The 19,138-nt window shown below is 31.6% G+C and overlaps 1 protein-coding gene across 11 annotated transcripts; it reads left to right on the top strand.

Moving 5' to 3' along the window:
• Positions 1 to 54: 54 nt before the first annotated feature.
• Positions 55 to 18,432, top strand: LOC145328713 (phosphatidylcholine:ceramide cholinephosphotransferase 1-like). 11 transcript variants are annotated; one of them, XR_013882552.1, is made up of 12 exons: positions 55 to 1,810; positions 2,565 to 2,696; positions 2,986 to 3,047; positions 4,121 to 4,220; positions 4,644 to 4,697; positions 6,613 to 6,703; positions 7,755 to 7,887; positions 8,928 to 9,023; positions 9,303 to 9,417; positions 12,708 to 12,785; positions 13,237 to 18,117; positions 18,332 to 18,432. XR_013882552.1 is itself a non-coding variant. In XM_080172514.1 (11 exons), exons 1-11 carry the CDS (start codon positions 1,725 to 1,727, stop codon positions 13,343 to 13,345), a joined length of 1,056 nt encoding a protein of 351 aa, XP_080028640.1. In that variant the 5' UTR covers positions 55 to 1,724; the 3' UTR covers positions 13,346 to 18,432. The 11 variants fall into 11 exon arrangements, 1 of the variants encoding a protein (XP_080028640.1); XR_013882555.1 differs by having other exon boundaries at positions 13,237 to 17,015; positions 17,277 to 18,432; XR_013882551.1 differs by having other exon boundaries at positions 13,237 to 17,015; positions 17,307 to 18,432.
• Positions 18,433 to 19,138: the final 706 nt, after the last annotated feature.

The raw sequence follows: 19,138 nt of genomic DNA on the forward strand, positions 1-19,138 counted from the left end.
TTATCGGCCATTGTCTTATCCCTTTAGATCCCTGTCAAAATCTAGTATAATCTGTATAGATCTTGATTTACTAAAAGCCTATGATAATATCGCCTGAAGGATTTTCAAGGGCGTGTGTGTAATAGTGTGTGTGTCTGTGTGTGATAGCGTGTGTGTGTGTGTGTGCATGTCGTATCTAAAGTGGTCAAAGTAGTGGAAATAGTGGTTATAACCAACATAATCTGCCTAAAATTCTTGAAATTCCTTTAGGCGTAACATTCATGATTCCAGTTTTGTACTATGAGACGCACCTATAACAAGTGGAATTTTACCTAGTTATTGCAATTTTATAAGTGTTGTTAGTTTATAGAGAACTTAAGTAAATTGTGAATTAATCATTTATGGATGATGACATTTATACTAATTTGTGTTTTATTATAAATATGAGAAGTAAGTTAATATCTACAAAAAAATGTGAATTTAATATAAAAAAGTGATAAATTAAGTGAAATACTGAATTTAGTCCTTAAAAATAATTTTAAACTTCTCATGTGATGAATTTACAGTTATATTCAAAGTTTTTTATAAAATATTTAAGTGAAGTATATTTTATTGTTTGAAGTTAATAAAAACACCTACCTATCAGTTTTATTTTAAATCAAGGAAGTATAATTTTGGTAGGTTCTTAATTTGTTTTATTTACAATTTTCTCATATAAAAAACAAATTGCATGATTTTTTTTATAATGAATCATGTTGTATGAGTGTTAATCCTCTTATTTTTTTCTTATTAATCTTTCTTCTACACAATGAATTTTAGATATTGCTCTCATCAGAATAAAAAAACATCAGTTCTTGATAGAATGGTCGTGTTAGTCACAAAAGTTATGTCATAGTGTTCACAGAATTACATTTTTAGTTTGTATAACTTTGAAGTTTAAAACCGATTAATATCCTTTGGATTAGAACAGGTTCTCAGTTACACTGAAAAATTATGCATAGCATGGTATTACAGACAATTTTTCACGAATATAGAAATTAAAACTGGTTTTAATCTTACAATTTTTCATTTTTACTATCCGCGGAAAGTTGTCTAAAATACGATGCGATAAATAACTACTCAGTTTTTCTGTAAAGAGATAGGGGATATACTTGGAGATCCTGTAAAACAACGTATCTAGTACGTTTAGAAATTTCATAGAAAGCCAAAAATTTATGTCGGCTCCTATCCAAAATATGTATCAAAAGGGATCAAAAAATTGTCCTAGTAAATTTTTCTTTGACTTTTCAAAGTTTTTGATGTTAACAAATGAAAAGAAATTTAAAGCAAATACCCTTAATTGCGGTACATATTTCATTGGACAAAATAAGATTTTGATTGTTAAAATCACAAACCTCAATGAATAGAACAAAAATAAAAAATAATTGTAGAAATACAATTTCTTTTTATGTAGGTAGTCGATAAAAAAACAGGGGTTTTAAAAAGTTTTAATAGAAATAAAACCCTGAGATACTTTTTATTTTGAATTATCGTCATAAAAGATTTAGAATAAATCTATCCTGTATTAGTTGATACCTTTGAATGATGATTGAACCACTCCTAGGAGTTTAACGGCTGATACTTTTATTTGAAGATTTTTATGCATAATATTTCAGATTGAAAATGATGCCCTAGTAAGGGGTAGCTCCATCCTTTCACCTTATTTTGATGAGATTTTTCTCATCAACCAACTTACTATACTCAAAATGGGGGATGAATTTTTCCAGCGTCAGCCCTTGCTGGGCGCTCAGGATCAGGAACCGGATGACATAGAGTTTTCCACCAGGGTCAGGTAAGAGTCAGATACCTAAGGTGAAAATAACATGTATCGCTGTTTCGGCAGATACCCAAAATCATTTTAAAAAACCCCAAATATGGGAGAGAATCTTATGGTATTAACCCTTGTTAAACTTTTTGTGAATTTATAGATACTTAATTAAATTAACTTTGGTAATTGGTCTACCTTAGCCGATTCAGCTATTTCTTGTTTTTTTTAAAGAACCAACATATTTTGTCTAAATTTGGCATTTGCTAAATTTCAAGCCTCGAGGGAGAAGACATTGGACTTGTACCCATAGTTTTGTTAGGGAGGGAAGGGACGTTTGACTACAAATTAGTCTGGTACCCAAAGTTTTATAAAAGTTCTTCTATTAGTTTTGGGATAAAAACAATATCTACCTAGGGTTTATCATAAAATCTTGGTTTGTATGAATTAGCAGTGTTTTAACTTTTCCTCCTAGAACTTCAATCCCAAAAGTGGTAGGTAATTTTGTTAAAAATAGTTGGAGTACATCAAATTGGCGTCCAATGTCTTATCTCCTAAGATCCTTGATTTATTGGCTTAAGTACATACAAGATTTCTATCTAGAGTAGAAATAAAGTCAAATCAATAAAGAATTTAGGTACAATCCCTTAACCTAACCCCAAATACCATTAGAAATCATAATAAGTTTTTCTTATAATCTTAAATCAATTAAAAGTTTGCAACATGCTAATTTGAATATCTATTGATGTTAGTTAATAGATAATTGAATATTTATTTGTAGAAATGGTTCTGCAGTAAAACTGGATTTGCCACAGGACGACAGGGGAACACAGACACATTTTCCCAAAGAAAAATGGAAAACTTTTGTCGCAATAGTTTTTGTCCTTGTTGGCTTTTTGTCCACAACTGTAAGGTAGGTAGTTTTTTGTTCTATAAAAAAAATCGGTTTCTTCCTTTAAAGTGCATAGCATAACCCGTACCCTTCTTTTTTTTTGGAAATAAGTTGAAAATTAGGAAGGGAAGGAAATTTTTTTTTCTTATGCAGGGGGACCTAACCCTGTGTGGCCTTCATGTAACTTACGCTGACTTAACTTTGCGGACTTAGCCTTAGTTAACAGTAATTTCCCCGGCTTCCCCCACTTATTTAAATTACTTATTCTATTTGATTCTTTTAACTAATACCTACCTCATTCTTTATTTAGTTTGGGAATAACTCACGAGCTACGGCCTGACAAAGCCAAACCTCTTCCTGATTTAGTTTTAGGTTAGTAGAAAATACATAGATTTAGACTATAAAGAGAAAAGGGAGGGATGGTATCCCTAAAGTGTATCAAAATTAATAAAGTGCATGAGTAATCCTTGGTAGGTCTATTTTCCCTAAATCGAACAAAAAGTTAAAAAAGTAACGGATAACATTTTTTGGCTTTTTTCTATGGAAATCACGAAACCTATCTCCACATAATACTTTTTGCTGCTCCAAAACGTTTTCAAACGATTCTAGCCGGTAGTTGCTGGTACTAGAAATCTAAAAAAAATATTTTTTGTATCATTTTACATGATTTAAAGAAAAAATATGTTTTAAAATGTTGATTTCTAAGTAATTTATGACAGATTTGCCCTAAAAATAGCCAAAAAACGGCTAAACGTCTGAGCCGTTAGCCGTTACTTTTTCATCTTTTTGTTCAATTTAGGGAAAATAGACCTACCAAGGATTACCTACTCATGCAAAAATTTCAGATCGAAATTCGAATTCTAAGTGCCATTTATACATTGATTACGAGATAGTTGCATTAAACCCCCCCCCCCCTTATAACTACCTAGGTACCTAGTATACTTAAGACTTTTATAGCATTGAGTCATATTTTGTAATGATTGTTTTACGCATTGAACACAAAAAATATTTGATGTTTTTTTTTGATAAAAATTCCTTAATTCATAATTCACGATAAAACCTATCAAATTAATCTAAAATTCTAATTCGTTCCGGCCTTAATTGGCAAGAGGTGTAGGTATATTCTGCACACAAGATTTCATTTTTTTCGTCGGTTGCAAAATACTTCATCCCCCCCCCCCCTGCTAGTTTTTTCCCTAAGGAGGGTTAAAAAAATTACCCCTCCTATATATTTTAATTTTTTTCCTACAAAGAAAGGAGAAAAAGTTTTTCATTACTATTTATTTTCCCTCCCCCTTTTAGCAGGGAATCCTGTGCAGAATATGCACTCCATGTATTAGGCCAATTATGGACTTAATATTACAACCTGTATTCGAATTTGTAAATAAATACATAGGTACCTAATAAATATTTATCCTTACTAATAGTTGATTTGTTTTATTTAGATCATATACCGTATTATGCTGTTGCATTAGATATTTCTGAAATTCTGATTATGGTGACAACCTTTATATGTGCAATTGTAGTCATATGTCATAAACATAGGTACGTACACAATTATTTTTATAGTTGCTACTCTTAACGTGCACTAATTGGAATGTATATTATACTGGAACCCAAAGTTTTATAAACGCGCTCTCGTATTCCATGAGTTGGCAATAAAACTTAGGATACTTTTATCAACCTTGGGTACAAACTAGCAGTGCATAAACTTTTTAACCACTAAGATAATCTACAGACAGAATAATTTTAACCATTATGATTGGGGATGTATGTTGTACAATGTTCATCAATTTATTATTGTCTTGATACTTGTGCCCTGTCCTAAGCTTTTCATTTATCATTAATAGATATTTTAGATATGATTGATTTTGCTTTGTTAATTGATTAATTTGAAAACATAAATTGCTTAAATAAACTTATCTGTTGAAGGCATTAGAAATAATATTAAGTTTGTTTTTATTTTAGGTGGATTTTATTAAGAAGAATTTGTCTTATTGTTGGTCTTTTATATATGTACAGGTAATTTATGCTTAAAAACATATTAAGTTTTTATTAGCGAAGGCAAATTTGCTTTGACTGTTCTTCCGCAAGTGCTGCATTCTCTCGGCTGCTTTATATAAGACTAGCGGCTGTGTCCCTAGTATATAGGGATATTAGAACTTGTAGGGATGGGAATCCGTCGAATTTTTGGGCCGGATTCGGATTCCGGATTTTGAAGGAATCCATCAAAAAAAGTGACGGATTCTTGCGGATTCCGGATTCTTATTTTTGGCGGATTCCGGATTCTAGCAGTATTTTAAAAGGCCGTCCGTCACAGAGGGATAGCTTTTTTCGTTAATTTATCACTATGTTACTTGGTTGAAGCCTTGATTTGTTTAAAGTGTTGACTTCCAGCATAACTAAAACATTTACATCACATTAGTAAATTTAAAAATTTAAGTGCTACGTATGTCCTAAAAATGTGCTTGGTATTTTCTAACCTATTTAAATTAAATTTAGCCTACCAATTTAGAATCCGGAATCCGCTATAAAAAACGGATTCCGGATTCGGATTCCAAAATTGGCCGAAAATTGGGCGGATTCCGGATTCGGATTCCGGATCCGGATTCCCATCGTACTAATTAGAAGGGACATGAAAGTGCAGAAAAATAACTTAAAACCTTACAACGACTTTTTATAAAAATTAAACAGCCTAAAACCACCCTGGGACTTATAAGAAGCTTCACTATAAAGGAGAACCAAATCGGTTCAGCGGTTAGCGAGATCCTTCGCTACAGACAAAAAAGCTTACTACTTTATATAATAGGATAGATTGTAAAAGACGCCCCTTTCCAAAGATAATCCATTTTTTTAAGATTTGTGATTTTCTTTCATTACCTAGGTATTCTATCTTCTATTCTTATATCTTCTGTTTTCTTTTTCTTCCTCTTTTTATGTAACAAAGAGTTATTTAAAATTTGGCATAAATGAATATTAAGATAAATAATCGATCATTTAATACCGAACATTTACTCTAATATTTACTTTTGTCTGCTAGTCAATCCATGATTTTGTAGGTTTTGCTTCTCAGTTTTGATCGTTATCATCATTGTTTTTATATTTTACAGCAATGAAAAGTGATTTTTCGTCTATAGGTTTGTCTATCACACTTTTCAAGATTTAGCTTATCTAAGCCGTTTTTTTTTACGAATTAGATTAATAGATTATAGTATTCGTTCTATGGGGGTTTTTATATCCAACATTTTCATTTTCTCAAAGCAGAGTTTTTCATGAATATTAAACTTGAAATTTTCTTTGATATTTACCTAGTTTTGAAAAAAAATCTAGGTAAATAATTTTTTTTCTCGTATTCATTCGAATCCGGTGGATAGGAACCGGTTCTCATCCATACGAAAAAACTATGTCTAGCATCGTATTATATCCAGCTTTCTACGAATATAAAAATGTACAATCAAAAGATTAAAACCAGTTTTTTTAGCCGGTGCCTCCGGCACCTCGGGGCTAAAAAAACTAGTTTTTATCTTTTAATTGTACATTCTATATCCGCGGAAAGCCGTTTATAATACGATGCGAGAAATAACTATTAAATCACCTTGAGGCATATTGTAATAAAATCCATTATACACATTTCTTTTTAGAGCTGTAACTATGATAGTTCGGCTCTGCCCTCTGCAGATGTAGTTATAATCTTATATTTTAGAGATTAAAATAAAAGAATATAGGGGGCATGACCTAAACTCTATCCACAGGGCGGTGATACTGTCTCTATTTTGTAAGGTTTCTTTAAAATCAGCTAATAACGTCGGAAATATAAACACAGCCGAGTTCCTACAAAAGAACAGAAAGCAATTTGCTTGCAGACGAAAGGGCCTCCACCACTTGGGTAAGGTAGTTTTCTGGATTATACATCTCTTATTATACATTTATATTTTAGAGCTGTAACTATGCTTGTTACAAATCTTCCCTCCGCCGATGAGAACTATAAATGTGATCCAAAGCTCAATACAACTTTATCCAGTGTCCAGGTAAACATTTTTAAAAGCGTCCGTAACTGATAGCTTTTTTCTTTAATTTAGGCATGTTAGAATTGTCCTATCGATTTCAAACTTTGTATGATGATACCTGTAGTAGTTAGGTACGATTTAGAAAGCGTAGCAACTCTATACTCATTACCAGAATGTGCGTACGTCTATTTTAAACATGTTGATTTTTAACTTTTTTTAACAGCAATTGTTTATGTAATCCAATCATCCGATTGAACTGATTTTTGGATTAGTGATTTCTGTTACAATAAGGTACAATATTATAAGCGAAGCATCTCTAAAATCAAGTCCTAAAAATGACAGTATGTCCTCAAACAGAATTCTGGGCTCAATACCAGCTGAGTATCCACGCATATTTCCCAAGAGTAGTTGAATATCCATACTTTTTCCCTATGGTAGTTGAATATCCACAATATTTTTCTATTGGTATTTTAATTATATCCTTTCATAATGCTGATTCCCATGACAATAAAGCACATTAATGCAAGCAATTCACATCTATCATTTAACTTTAATACAGATTTACAACCAAATATTAAAACATCCATAAAAGCGAATTCTGTATTTAAGAAGTTTTGCTACAAATTTACGTATAATTTTGTCAAAACTTATATATTTATATTTTGTATATTCAGTTCTGACACTCTACAAGAGTTAAAATTCGTCTGTCATCTCATTTCAGAGCTTCGCTTTTATGGATATTATCATCTTTGTATCACATTAGGTTCCTAGATATTATATTAGGGATCTTGAGGGATAAGACATTGAAATATTAATTTATATACTTCCCGAATGATGATGAATTATGTAGATTAAAATTAATGATTTAAATTTTGAACAATTTGTAGGTACTAGTTTTGAAAAGACCAAATAAAATTAAATAAAAGTATCCATAGTTGTAAAACAAAAATTAAGATAATGTGACCATAAGACTTCGTTAGTGTAATTTACTGCCCAATGTCCACTATTATTATATAATTAATGCATTAATGTACATTATTAAAATAAGTATTTAATAATCATCGCTTTGCAGGTTGTACAACGAGTTGTAAAAATTATGTCCGGTTTTGGTCTGTCCATCAATGGTCAACACGTCTACTGTGGAGATTTTATTTTCTCTGGACACACCATGATTCTGGTTCTCTGCTACCTCACCATTTGTGAATGTAAGTTAGTACCCTGGGTTCTAAAGGGATAAGACAATGGATGATAAAGTAAGGAGTAGGTTGCGCTAAAAATCCGTAAAGGTTGTGTGTTGTAAGTTAGTAGAACGATAAAAATTTATGTTAACTTTTAAAAAAATTGTCTACAATTCTTTTCAATAAGAAATACACCTATTTAGTTAATATTTTCGTTCTACTACTATTTTTAAGCCTTAAAACTCACACCTATACGGATTTTTAGCGCAACCTACTCCTCCCTTAATGCACACCTTCAATGTTAATTATCCTTTCTGCGAAATACTATTAGTGATTGAAACGTTTAGACACTCAACTTAATAAACATACCAATCAAAATCCATTAAAAGTGCAAATATTTGTTAAGCCAACTAATAAGAAAAAGATATTATAGAACTTTGGGGACTAGTATAATATACAGTAATACAGCTTATTGACCCCTCTCATTCTGGTTATTACCTACCTATTGTAAGCACGACCTTTGTCTAGGGCCGGGTGCATAATAATGATGTGCGCCTGTTAAAGGCTCAAGGCATTTTCCTTACTCTGACTAGTAGTGTCACGTGTAGTATATAAGTGTATTTAGTGTCTTTAGTGTAACGCGGTGTAGTCCAGATTTTAATTTGACATCTCCCTTGTATTTTAAAGTATTTTAGACATTTTTCACTAGTTATGATAAATAATATAAAAAATTTACTAGTTGTGTGCTTTAGATGCCTCTAGGAGCACTTAAGGTGGTTTTTGAAGGTGAAGTCGACCTCCACCTATTTTAATTTTAGTTATAAAAGAAAAAGTAAAAAATTTGGAGAGTAAATTTTTCTAGGAATGATTTCTCTTGGGTGGGTGGAGATTATGATACCCTCCCCCACAATAGTTTACAAACCTTTCCTGGACATTTAGAAGCTTTACTGTAAAGGAGAACCATATCGGTTCAGCGACTAGTGAAATCCTTCGCTACAGACAAAAAAAGCTTACTACTTTACATGAGCTGTCTATCATACGAAGCGATAAAAAAACTTGTATTTCAGACACACCCAAATCCTTTTGGCCTCTGCAATGGTTTTCATTTGTTCTGTGCTGTGGAGGTGTTGTAGCCCTCATGCTTGCCAGGGGTCATTATTCAGGTATGTATTCTTTTATTTGGGAGGGAAAGGGGGCGGCAAAAAGCCCCATGTAAAAAGGATTGCGCATGATTGCCCCGGGGGGGGGGGGGGAATATTATAAGTGTTCTAATCCCCCAGTAAATTTTTTTAGAAGTTTAATATTGGTTACGAGGAGATTTAGATTTGATTATTTAGAGCTCTTCTCTCTCCTCCCACCACAAGAAATTTTTCTTCAAAAAATCTTCCATTTTTTTTAATAGTCAGGTATTCATAAATAATAATTTTTCTGTTATATTTTAGTTGATATTATCCTGGCGTACTTTATCACCACCCGTCTATTTTACATCCAGCATACTGTAATATCATTCTCACAGCTACAACAGAAGGGCTCCACCATTCAGAATCATCTTGCCAAGTAAGTTATCCGCCATTAGAGCATATAATCCCTACGATAATACCCACAATCTATAAAAGAGAAATTGAATTCATACCTACAATAATTTACACAATATGCACCTAGTAAAAAATAACCAAACCTTATCTTCCCGCATTTTCTTCCAGGAACATTTAAGGATTTGTCTTTTAGATTTCGAGTATATGGCAACAAATAGTACTACCCAGTAACCACAAATAAAAAGTAATATCACGTCTCTCAAATCCAATAAATAAAATTATATACTGATAGACCTACAGTAGATTTATGGCTTTTAATAATAGTCAAAATTAAAGAAGACTTCTATATTACTTACTAGCGGTTTCGCCCCTAGCCTCTAGGGGCTTTGCCTCAAGAGGTTTGATCAAACCAATTTTTCGTATTTTAGATTTAAAATTTTTTTTTTTTTGGTGGGGGGGTAGTCGACCCCACTATTTCAATTTTAGTTTTAAAAACCAAAATAAAATTTTTCATTTTTTGTGAGGTTGGGGGTGCCCCCCCCCCCCCCCCCCAAGAAAATAGTTACAAACCTTTCCGGGACCTATGAGAAGCTACCCTGTAAAGGAGAACTCGATCGGTTCAGCGGTTAGCGAGATCCTTCGCTACAAACAAACAAACAGACAGACATCGTTCTACTTTGTATTATAGATTAAGGACAATGAAATAAATTCCAAATTTTTTTCAATAAAAAAATTTAATAGGTAATAGTATGAATGATTAGGTAGGTATTAATTTGGATTCAGACAGGATTTCCGTTTTCCATCATATTATTTTGTAAGGAAACGGAAAAGCGTACAATCACAAGAAAAAATGAAATTAATAATTATTTTATTATACATAGAATGAAGACAATTATGTCCATAAGTAGCGTAGCAATAATAAGTTAAGATTTTAAGAATAAAAAAGATAATTAATAGGTACCTACTTAATTTTATGTAGAGACGAACGTACAGTTTTACCCTATATCCTATTATATAAAGTAATAAGGATCTGTAGCTTAAGATTTCTATGGCTACTAAACCGATTTAGTTTTAGGGAAGCTTCACATAGGTCCTGGGGTGGTTTTAGGTTATTCCATTTTTAGTTTTAAGCCTTGGATGTTTTAGGCTCCTTATCTGTCCCCTTCTTACCCCTTTAAAAACAGACTCCCTAGATGCTAGGGGCGCAGCGGATAGAATGTTATAGAGACTTTGTCTGTGTCCCCATTAATAAGTTTTGGAAAAGATAGTAAAAAAACTTCTTTACTATTATATCTGTAACATGTTATTGACAGTTAGGCAAATAAAACTTAAAAACAATCATTTTCTTTTTTTTATTGAGAAATTTTGTATGATTTTTGGGTCAGACAGATATTACCTATACTACATACCAATTTATATTATTACATTTTATCGGAATCGCTCATAGCATCTTAAGACTCTGAAGTTAAAGGGAGTGGGGGGGGGGAGAGGAAGTGGCAGAAAATGACAGAAAACCATATCTGCGGAAATGCAATTTGCTAGTATTTTGTCTACTATTATGTAATTTGTATTTAGTCTCGGTTCAATAAATACAAGGACAATAATGTTTAAAGGTAGCGCAACATAAAACAAATGACGAAAACACAAACACAATTTTAAAAAAGAGGTTAAAGATTAAAGAAACCTGGATCTACAATAAAAATGAAACAAATGCTGAAAAAATACATGGTCTGTAAGCTAATGTCAAAGTCCTATATTTAGTCTTATGTACACTAATACACAGCTGAAGAATGTTCATTTTTGTCAAATGACTCAAACAGACAAGGAAATGAAGACCTCTTATTATAGAGTAACTGTGCTACTTAACAACTAAAAGACAGGGATCTAAAGGGATAAGACAATGGCAATAAATTGATGTACATCTACAATGATGATAAACAAAATTACCTATTTTGTAAACATTAATTGGTGGTTGAAACGTTTAGACACTCAAATTAATGAACCGACAAATCAAAATTCAATTAAAGTCCCCAAAATTGTTAAGCCAACAAATTTTAAAAAAATATTATAAAACTTTGGGGACTAGTGTAATAAACGACCCAATTTCCCCTCCCTCCCTAAATAAAAAAAGTTAATGGTACACTCTTATGTAAGCCTTTTACAACAACAAAACCAGTTCTCCCACGTTTGTGCAAAACTTTCTTGATTTTTAATAAAGCATGAGGTCTAAAGACAAAGGGATAGGTCAATGAAAGATTGAAAATTATGTCCGTCTTTTCAAAAGTGCAAAGTTCTGTCTTTGATCCTGAGCAATAGTGTTAGTTTATTTTACACTAGCGGCTACGCCCCTTAGAGGCAACTAGAAGCACATATAGAGAGGGAGATGAATTTGATAACCCAATTTTATTATATATTTAAAAAGAAAAAACATTTTTTTTTTGGGGGGGGTAATTATTTTCTAGGGCGATTTCTCTTAGAAAGGTAACCTCCCCCAAAATAGTTATAAATCTTCCCAGAACCTATAAGAAGCTATCCTGTAATGGAAAACCATATCGGTTCAGCGGTTAGCGAGATCCTTCGGTACAAACAGACAGACCAACAGATAGACATCCTGTTACTTTATTATAAGGATTAACCATTAACCAATTCCAGTATATTATTGTGTTAACTTTAACTTCAGCAACATTGTATGAACTATTGCTTGATACAAAACTCTGGTTAATTAGATGGGTATTGTTTTTAGAAACAAAAAGATACACTTAGATTGTCACAGGGATATTAAGGGATAAGACAATGAACGATAAATTTATATACATATTACTCAAAGTTTTTTAGCCAACGAATAATATGATGTTTCATAAAACTTTGGGCACCCAAAAAAAGTCCAATCCCTCCCTCCCAAAAGAGATGAGGTTAGATTGTCACCATTCTTTGCTAATACCCTTTTCTTAACACAGTACGTTTGTTTTAAGAGAACATCATTATTTTGGGATAGTATGGGTCCGGGACTTAAAAATGGTTTTATTATACAATCAGTGGCATGCACAGCGTTTTACTCAAGGGGGGGGGGGGGTGGATTTAAGAGGGTATAAAAGGAAGTGGCAGATCCTAAGAATTTCAATGTTAAGGTTCTTGTTAACAAGCTCTTTCTGCACTTGTTAAAGGTGTCCAAACTTTTCAACCATAATTTTAATCTACAGAAGGATTAATTGTGTTTATTACAAATGTAGATTTATTTAACTTTATCGATCATTGTCTTATCCCTGAGATTTGGGGTATTTTTATTTTAATTAATTTAAATTATGTTTTTAGAATGTGGTGGTGGAGAATTTTAGTTTGGTTTGAGCAGAATATCAGACAGCCGGTGCCTAATGAATTTGAAATTCCAAGGTAATAATAGTTATTTTGCGACATCGTATTATAAACATCTTTCCGCGGTCATAAAAATGTACAATTATAAGATTAAAACCAGTTTTTTTAACCCCGACTTAAAACTTATTTTATCTCTGTTTTATTCTTCTACTTCTTTGTCTGTCCTGTTTTACTTTATAATTCGCTTTGTCTGTCCGTCAGTTTGTTACACTATAATTTTCTCAGCTGCTACACAAGAAAGATTGCTGTTTTTAAAAAAAATCACAGATACCCCTGAACAAATAGCATACAGTAAACAACTTACTTGATCCGTCAATCTGTAGGTCATTTCCTTTGATATGACCACTGAACATCTGCATGAAAGGGACCTCCGCAGGAGTTAGGTTTAAAGAAACTACCATAAAAACTAAATTGTGATTAAAAAATTAGAACTTTACTAATTGGTTGAAATGATAAACATTTGTTTTAGGCCATGGAGATATTTCTTCAGAAACGCCCGCCAAGCAGCCGCACAAGCTGCCACAGCCGCCACAACAGCTGCTACACGCACCAGGAGAGATCCAGCCAGAGACATCTAGTTGCCACCTCAAGACAGCGACATCAATTCGCTAGCCGAGAGGATAGAAACTAATCTCAAGATATCAAATGATAAGATTGAGACAGAAACATCCAGATGTTTGGCTAGTAAATGATGTGACTATAGAAACATCTATTAACAAGCTGCTGTCTTCAGTTAAAGGCATATATTAGCAATCCTGGGATGAAGCAATATCAGCTATAAAATATAGAAAAAAGTTAAAAGCCAGCCCGAGATTTTTAGGATCATTCATGTTTCTAAAGTTATCTTTTTTACCAAATTAATCTTTGCAAGTTAAGTAAGGCAAGGGTACTTAAAAAGTTCAAAAATCAAATTTTACAAAAGTACATCCCACCTAAATAAAGTATCTTTAGAAGATTTTATTTTTAAAGTTTATATTTTATTGTATTTATTATTACAAAGTAAGGTAAAATTGTTTTTGAAGTTCGTAAATTCTATGAAATTAATAGGCTCTTCCAAGTTTTGAAGCATAAATTCGTAACAGGGTCTATAACATACTATAAATATAATTCTACGAAAACATCAAATGCTGCTTTCATATTCCAGAAAAGAATTAGGATGTCTCGTTTTAAGTTATGCTAAATGGAATTCCATAAATAACATTATTTGTGGTTAAGTATTTGTTCATGTGTTTATATTATGCGCAGTTCATTTTAGTCTAGCTTAAGACTATTTACTCAAAGGGGGGGAGAAAGGAAGTTCGACTTTTTGAAGCAACTAAAAAGAAATTTGGTAAAAAAAAATACATAGCACTGTGAAGAAACGGTGGCAGCTGCCGTCGAAATCTGCCATATCCCGGTTATAAATTTTAAAATATGGCGGGAAATGCTGGTTTTGAAGGCTGCTTTTTGGAGTTGCTTTCTGCACTGCATGTGTCCTCTCAAAAAACGCCTATCTTAGAAATCGACTATTTTAAATACACCTATCTTTTTCCACTTCATATAATATGTGTTTCCCAAAACAAGCGTTTTTTTGAGTAAGGCCTACTGCATAAATGCAAGTTCATATTTGAAAAATTACAAAAGTCCTACCACCCCTCCTCCCCCTCCTCTTTATATCATAATCGAATTTAGTATTTCTATCCCAATGATTTATCAGAACCAGTGCTAAAATATTAAAATTTTATTTGAACATGGGCAAACTATTATTTCATGAAAACTTGCTACATTCCTTTTTTGCTAAAATTAAAATTCCCGCCTTTAAGACTAACTATTTAAAATTCTTTATCTGATACTTTATAATTTATATTTCTAGTAAAGCTGTTGTCCAAGGATACGAAAATGAAAAATTATAGAATTAACATTTTTTTTTGTTAAGAGAATGAAGATATTATCCCTATAACTTATTTTCTCGTATTCATTCTAATCCGGTGGACAGGAACCGGTTCTCCTAAATACGAAAAAACTATGTCTAGCATCGTATTATATCCAGTTTTCTACGAATATAGAAATGTACAATCATAAGATTAAAACTAGTTTTTTTAGCCCGTGCCTTCGGCATCTCGGGGCTAAAAAAACTAGTTTTAATCTTATAATTGTACATTCTATATCCGCGGAAAGCCGTTTATAATACGATACGAGAAATAACTATTCTCGTATTCATTCAAAACCGGTGGATTAGAACCGGTTCTCATCCATACGAAAAAACTATGTCTAGCATCATATTATATCCAGTTTTCTACGAATATAGAAATGTACAATCATAAGATTAAAATAAGTTTTTTTAGCCCGTGCCTTCGGCATCTCGGGGCTAAAAAATTGGTTTTGATCTTATAATAAGAAATTGTACATTTTTTATCCGCGGAAAGCTGTTTATAATACGATGCGAGAAATAACTATTCTTGTTCGTGGACAAAATATACTATTACTAGAACTGGTTTGTATCTAGCGGAAATAATCTGATTCAAATATAGAGAAGGATAAAAAATTTATATTTACAAATAAGGGAATTTTTGAAAATGTTCATGTTTTAAGGTTAAAAAAAATACTTTCTTACCTAGCCCAGTGAAAGTTATTAAAATTTCTCTAAAATTTACATCATATCAAAATTTTAGAAAGTGCTATTAAATGATTAGTTATAGTTAGGTATTTAGGAATTATGAGAAGTTTTTCAATAAATTATGACAACTTTTTTAATTCATATATTTTTATTCAAATATGAGGAACAGAATATCACAAAAAATGAGATCTTTATTCAAATCTCTTTTTATTAAACAAACATCATTTTAAAATTAAAAAATAAGATTAATAAGAAAATTCGGGTATAGTCCTTTCCACGACATCCCTCCATAAGGAGCGATTCTTCGTATTTTTCACTGTAGCTTTTCTCCTATTTCTAGCCCCTGCGGGGGGCTCTAACCCTGCGGGGCCAATTACCTAACCTGTGGGGCAATCACCTAACCTGTGGGGCAATCACCTAACACAATATAACCTAACCTAACCTAAAATAACCTATAAAAAGCCATTTAAAAAATACGAAGAATCGCTCCTTATGGAGGGATGTCGTGGAAAGGACTATACCCGAAAATTCTTATACGTAGTGTTTTTTTTCTATAGATAGAATGATAAATAAAGGTGCTCTGAGAAAATATTGTTTTTATAAAGACTATTTAAATTAAGCTCAGCTTATGCAAGCAGTCTTCGTTTATTTGGAGCTTATTTTTAAAAAAACACTTATAATGATTCTTATTCAGATTTTATAATTTCCACTCTTTAAAAAGAGATTTTTCTGAAATTTTTGATGTTTTAAACTTATCAGATTATGTTAATTTACAAGTGCTTCCTTAATTAAATGTTTTTATGTTAGATTTTATAATATATTATTAACCTAAACATTAAGTATTTTATGTAACAACATTTATATTTTATTTGTTTAATTATAAAAAAAATGTATTATGTACTTAAATATCACCATTCAAGAGCTGTTATTTTTAATCTAAATGTTTTTTTCAACTTTCTAATTTTTTTCTTAAAAAGGTTTGGGTGATATTTTTATGATCTTGTAATCAATGTATTAAGGACTATTGGAATCATAACATCCAAAACTTCATTTTTATCTGACTAGAAAAAGCAATTACGAGGCAAAAAATGTTCCTTATATGTTGATTACGAGATCTACTTATCTACAAAAAAAATCACCTTCCACTTTATATTTTTTGATTGATGGGCATTATGTAAAATACTTGACATGTAATTAAGTATCATGTATTTAATTTAATCTTTCAAGTAAACCAATTTATTTTTAATGTATTTTTAAGTTTTTAAAAAGCTTGCCTCTAATAATTCTTTACAGATAGGGATACGTCATCTGAAGGAAAAATTCGCTAACAAATAATAACATCACATTTTGTCACAATTATGATAGCAAATAATTTTTTCTTCAGCTGAATCATCCCTCCCTTGTTTGATTATTGCAAACTTCTAAATGATTTTAAAATAGCTACCTGTCTCTTATGTAGTGTCATTAAAAAAATTACCTAAAGTTAACAAAGTGCCTTGTCGGGCACCCCAGTGTTCGACAAGACACTTTGTGGGAAAACGCCCAATGTCTATAGTTACACTTCTACCTATGCAAAAGTATTTTAGTATTGTACAACTAATAATTTATATGTATGTTTAATAATATGTACGTTATAATAGACAAACAAAAGTGTAGGACTAGACTACATAAAAAAAATCTTTAATTTTCTATGCTAAAATGACTTCGCAATGTGTGCGATTTTTTTACGCTTGGGTTTAACACTATGAATGTTTTTGGTTGGAGTGGAATCATTTATTTAAATTTTATTTTACGAATTTTAGAGAGAGAAAATACAATCAAAATGTTAAAATATTTTGAAAGAAGTCACTCATAGTACCTACTATAATTTCAACATATCATAAGTATAAAAATGCAATTTAATTTTTATGTAGGCTACTTCTATACTTTTTGTTGTCTAATAGAAACATGTCGTCATGGAATAGAAATAAGATTCTTAAAAACTCTACTTTTAAAATCTTTATTTCAATTAAAAAATTACCGCCAGCCAAATTAAAAAAAGTTTTCCTTTTACAATAGACAAAACAAGTAACCATCCTGTATTTTTAACATGTACTAAATGTTTAATTCAACTGTTTTTGTAATTGAAACATTTATCCACAACTAAAATCAAAATAATAAGTCAGTTAATAAGCTTTGACTGATAGAATTTCCCGTGTTATTATAAAAAAGTTGCATCAAATTAGAAATATGAAAGAAGGTTTTTTTTCTTGAAGGCTGCTATAAGCTAAAAATTCTGAGCCTAAATCAGTACCTTTATAATGACCAGGGAGGGTTGGGACATTGCACTGTAAATTATACTGGTACCCAAAGGTTAAGAAACATTTCATCTAATTCGTTATCGATAATTTTCTGATCCCTTAAGATTCCAGGGTACAAAGATTTTCCAAAAATGTCCAGTTTACTCGGGTTTTCCTTAGCCGTGCGCAATCGTTGCGATTTTAAGTTTTAGCAATTTTGTAGATTATGTTGTTAGCACTACTTAGATATTTGTGAATTTGGCCGTTTGACCGTTTACATCTTAAAAGTTACTAATTAATAAAATTACCTTCCTTCATACTTCTGACTAAAAAAAAAAATCCGCTAACTTGCAGCCTAATATTTATTAAATAAAAATAAATTTTATGATCTGTAACAAATTATATTTTAAAACATATAACATTTGTGATATCTAAGATCTGAAGCCCAGTTTTATTTCGTGTGTTTTTAACCAGGGTTATAGAGATTTGCAATACATCAATTAAATTTTGTGAAAAATCTTCAAAAATTATATAGGTAGTCCTTTCGAAATTTTTGCGGATTCGAGATTTAGAATAAAATATTAAGATATTTTTGGTAAATGCAGATTGTAATAATTATGTTATGTGGAAATTCGTGAAGATTATTTGAAGTAAAACCCAAACAATTATACTAATCTCTATATCCCTAGTTTTGTTTTATATATTTAACGTCCTTAATAACTATGCCAGTCTAAACTATTGTTCTTATCTAATGCTAGTTTGGTATTAATAAATATTAATATTCCGATAATTTTTAAAATTCCTTTACTATATAATTACACAAGCGGCTCCACGTAATATTTAATAGAAAAACAAAGCTAGAAGTATTCAAAGTCAGTAGCCGCGCTTCTAAAGTAACTTCAGCAGAATTGCAGCCCAACTCCCAGGTGGAAAGCTATTTAAGGTCAACCAAAATGTGAATCAAGTCCGATATGTGAAGAAATGTATTTTGGGTGGTTTCCCACGAAGTGCTGTTCGAGCACTGAAACTACCCCTCCCCCCACTTTATTTTTATATAAATTTTAAAAAAAGGGTGGTTGGGGGGGTCCTTCGCCTTTCATCTGCGGGGCTATTCATTACCCTATGTTTCCTAGCCTAATTAAGCTTAAGTAATAAATAATAAAAAAACAACCAACCACCTTCTTTTTTAAAAAAAATCATGGAGTGGTTCGACTATGCACTTTGAGGAAAACCACCGTATTTTATTCGGTTTCTTTAAAGGTTGCGTTGTGCAAAACGGCTGGCTATGGCCAACTCGTCTATAGAACTGCGGCAAAAACGCATAAAAAATAACTAAAACAGCTGAAATTCGTGTAAACCATGTAAATGTCTTAACGATTGGTTCTCACATTGTGCCGTAGATATCAAAAATACTTTCATCGTATTCCCGACTTGATTGCAAAATACAATTACTGGGTACTTTTAGTTAGTTTTCCTTTTCAGATATTATTATTTTT

The sequence above is a fragment of the Acartia tonsa genome, chromosome 9, assembly GCF_053477335.1.
Source record: "Acartia tonsa isolate MP-2025a chromosome 9, ASM5347733v1, whole genome shotgun sequence".
Classification (NCBI taxonomy): Eukaryota; Metazoa; Arthropoda; class Copepoda; order Calanoida; family Acartiidae; genus Acartia; species Acartia tonsa.

Excerpts from the sequence above, each read along its gene's own strand:
- LOC145328713 (XM_080172514.1), top strand. The coding sequence starts at position 1,725 with ATGGGGGATGAATTTTTCCAGCGTCAGCCCTTGCTGGGCGCTCAGGAT. Across the intron at positions 4,698-6,612 it reads GGTCTTTTATATATGTACAG|AGCTGTAACTATGCTTGTTA; the intron begins GTAATTTATGCT and ends TTTATATTTTAG. Across the intron at positions 9,024-9,302 it reads TGCCAGGGGTCATTATTCAG|TTGATATTATCCTGGCGTAC; the intron begins GTATGTATTCTT and ends GTTATATTTTAG.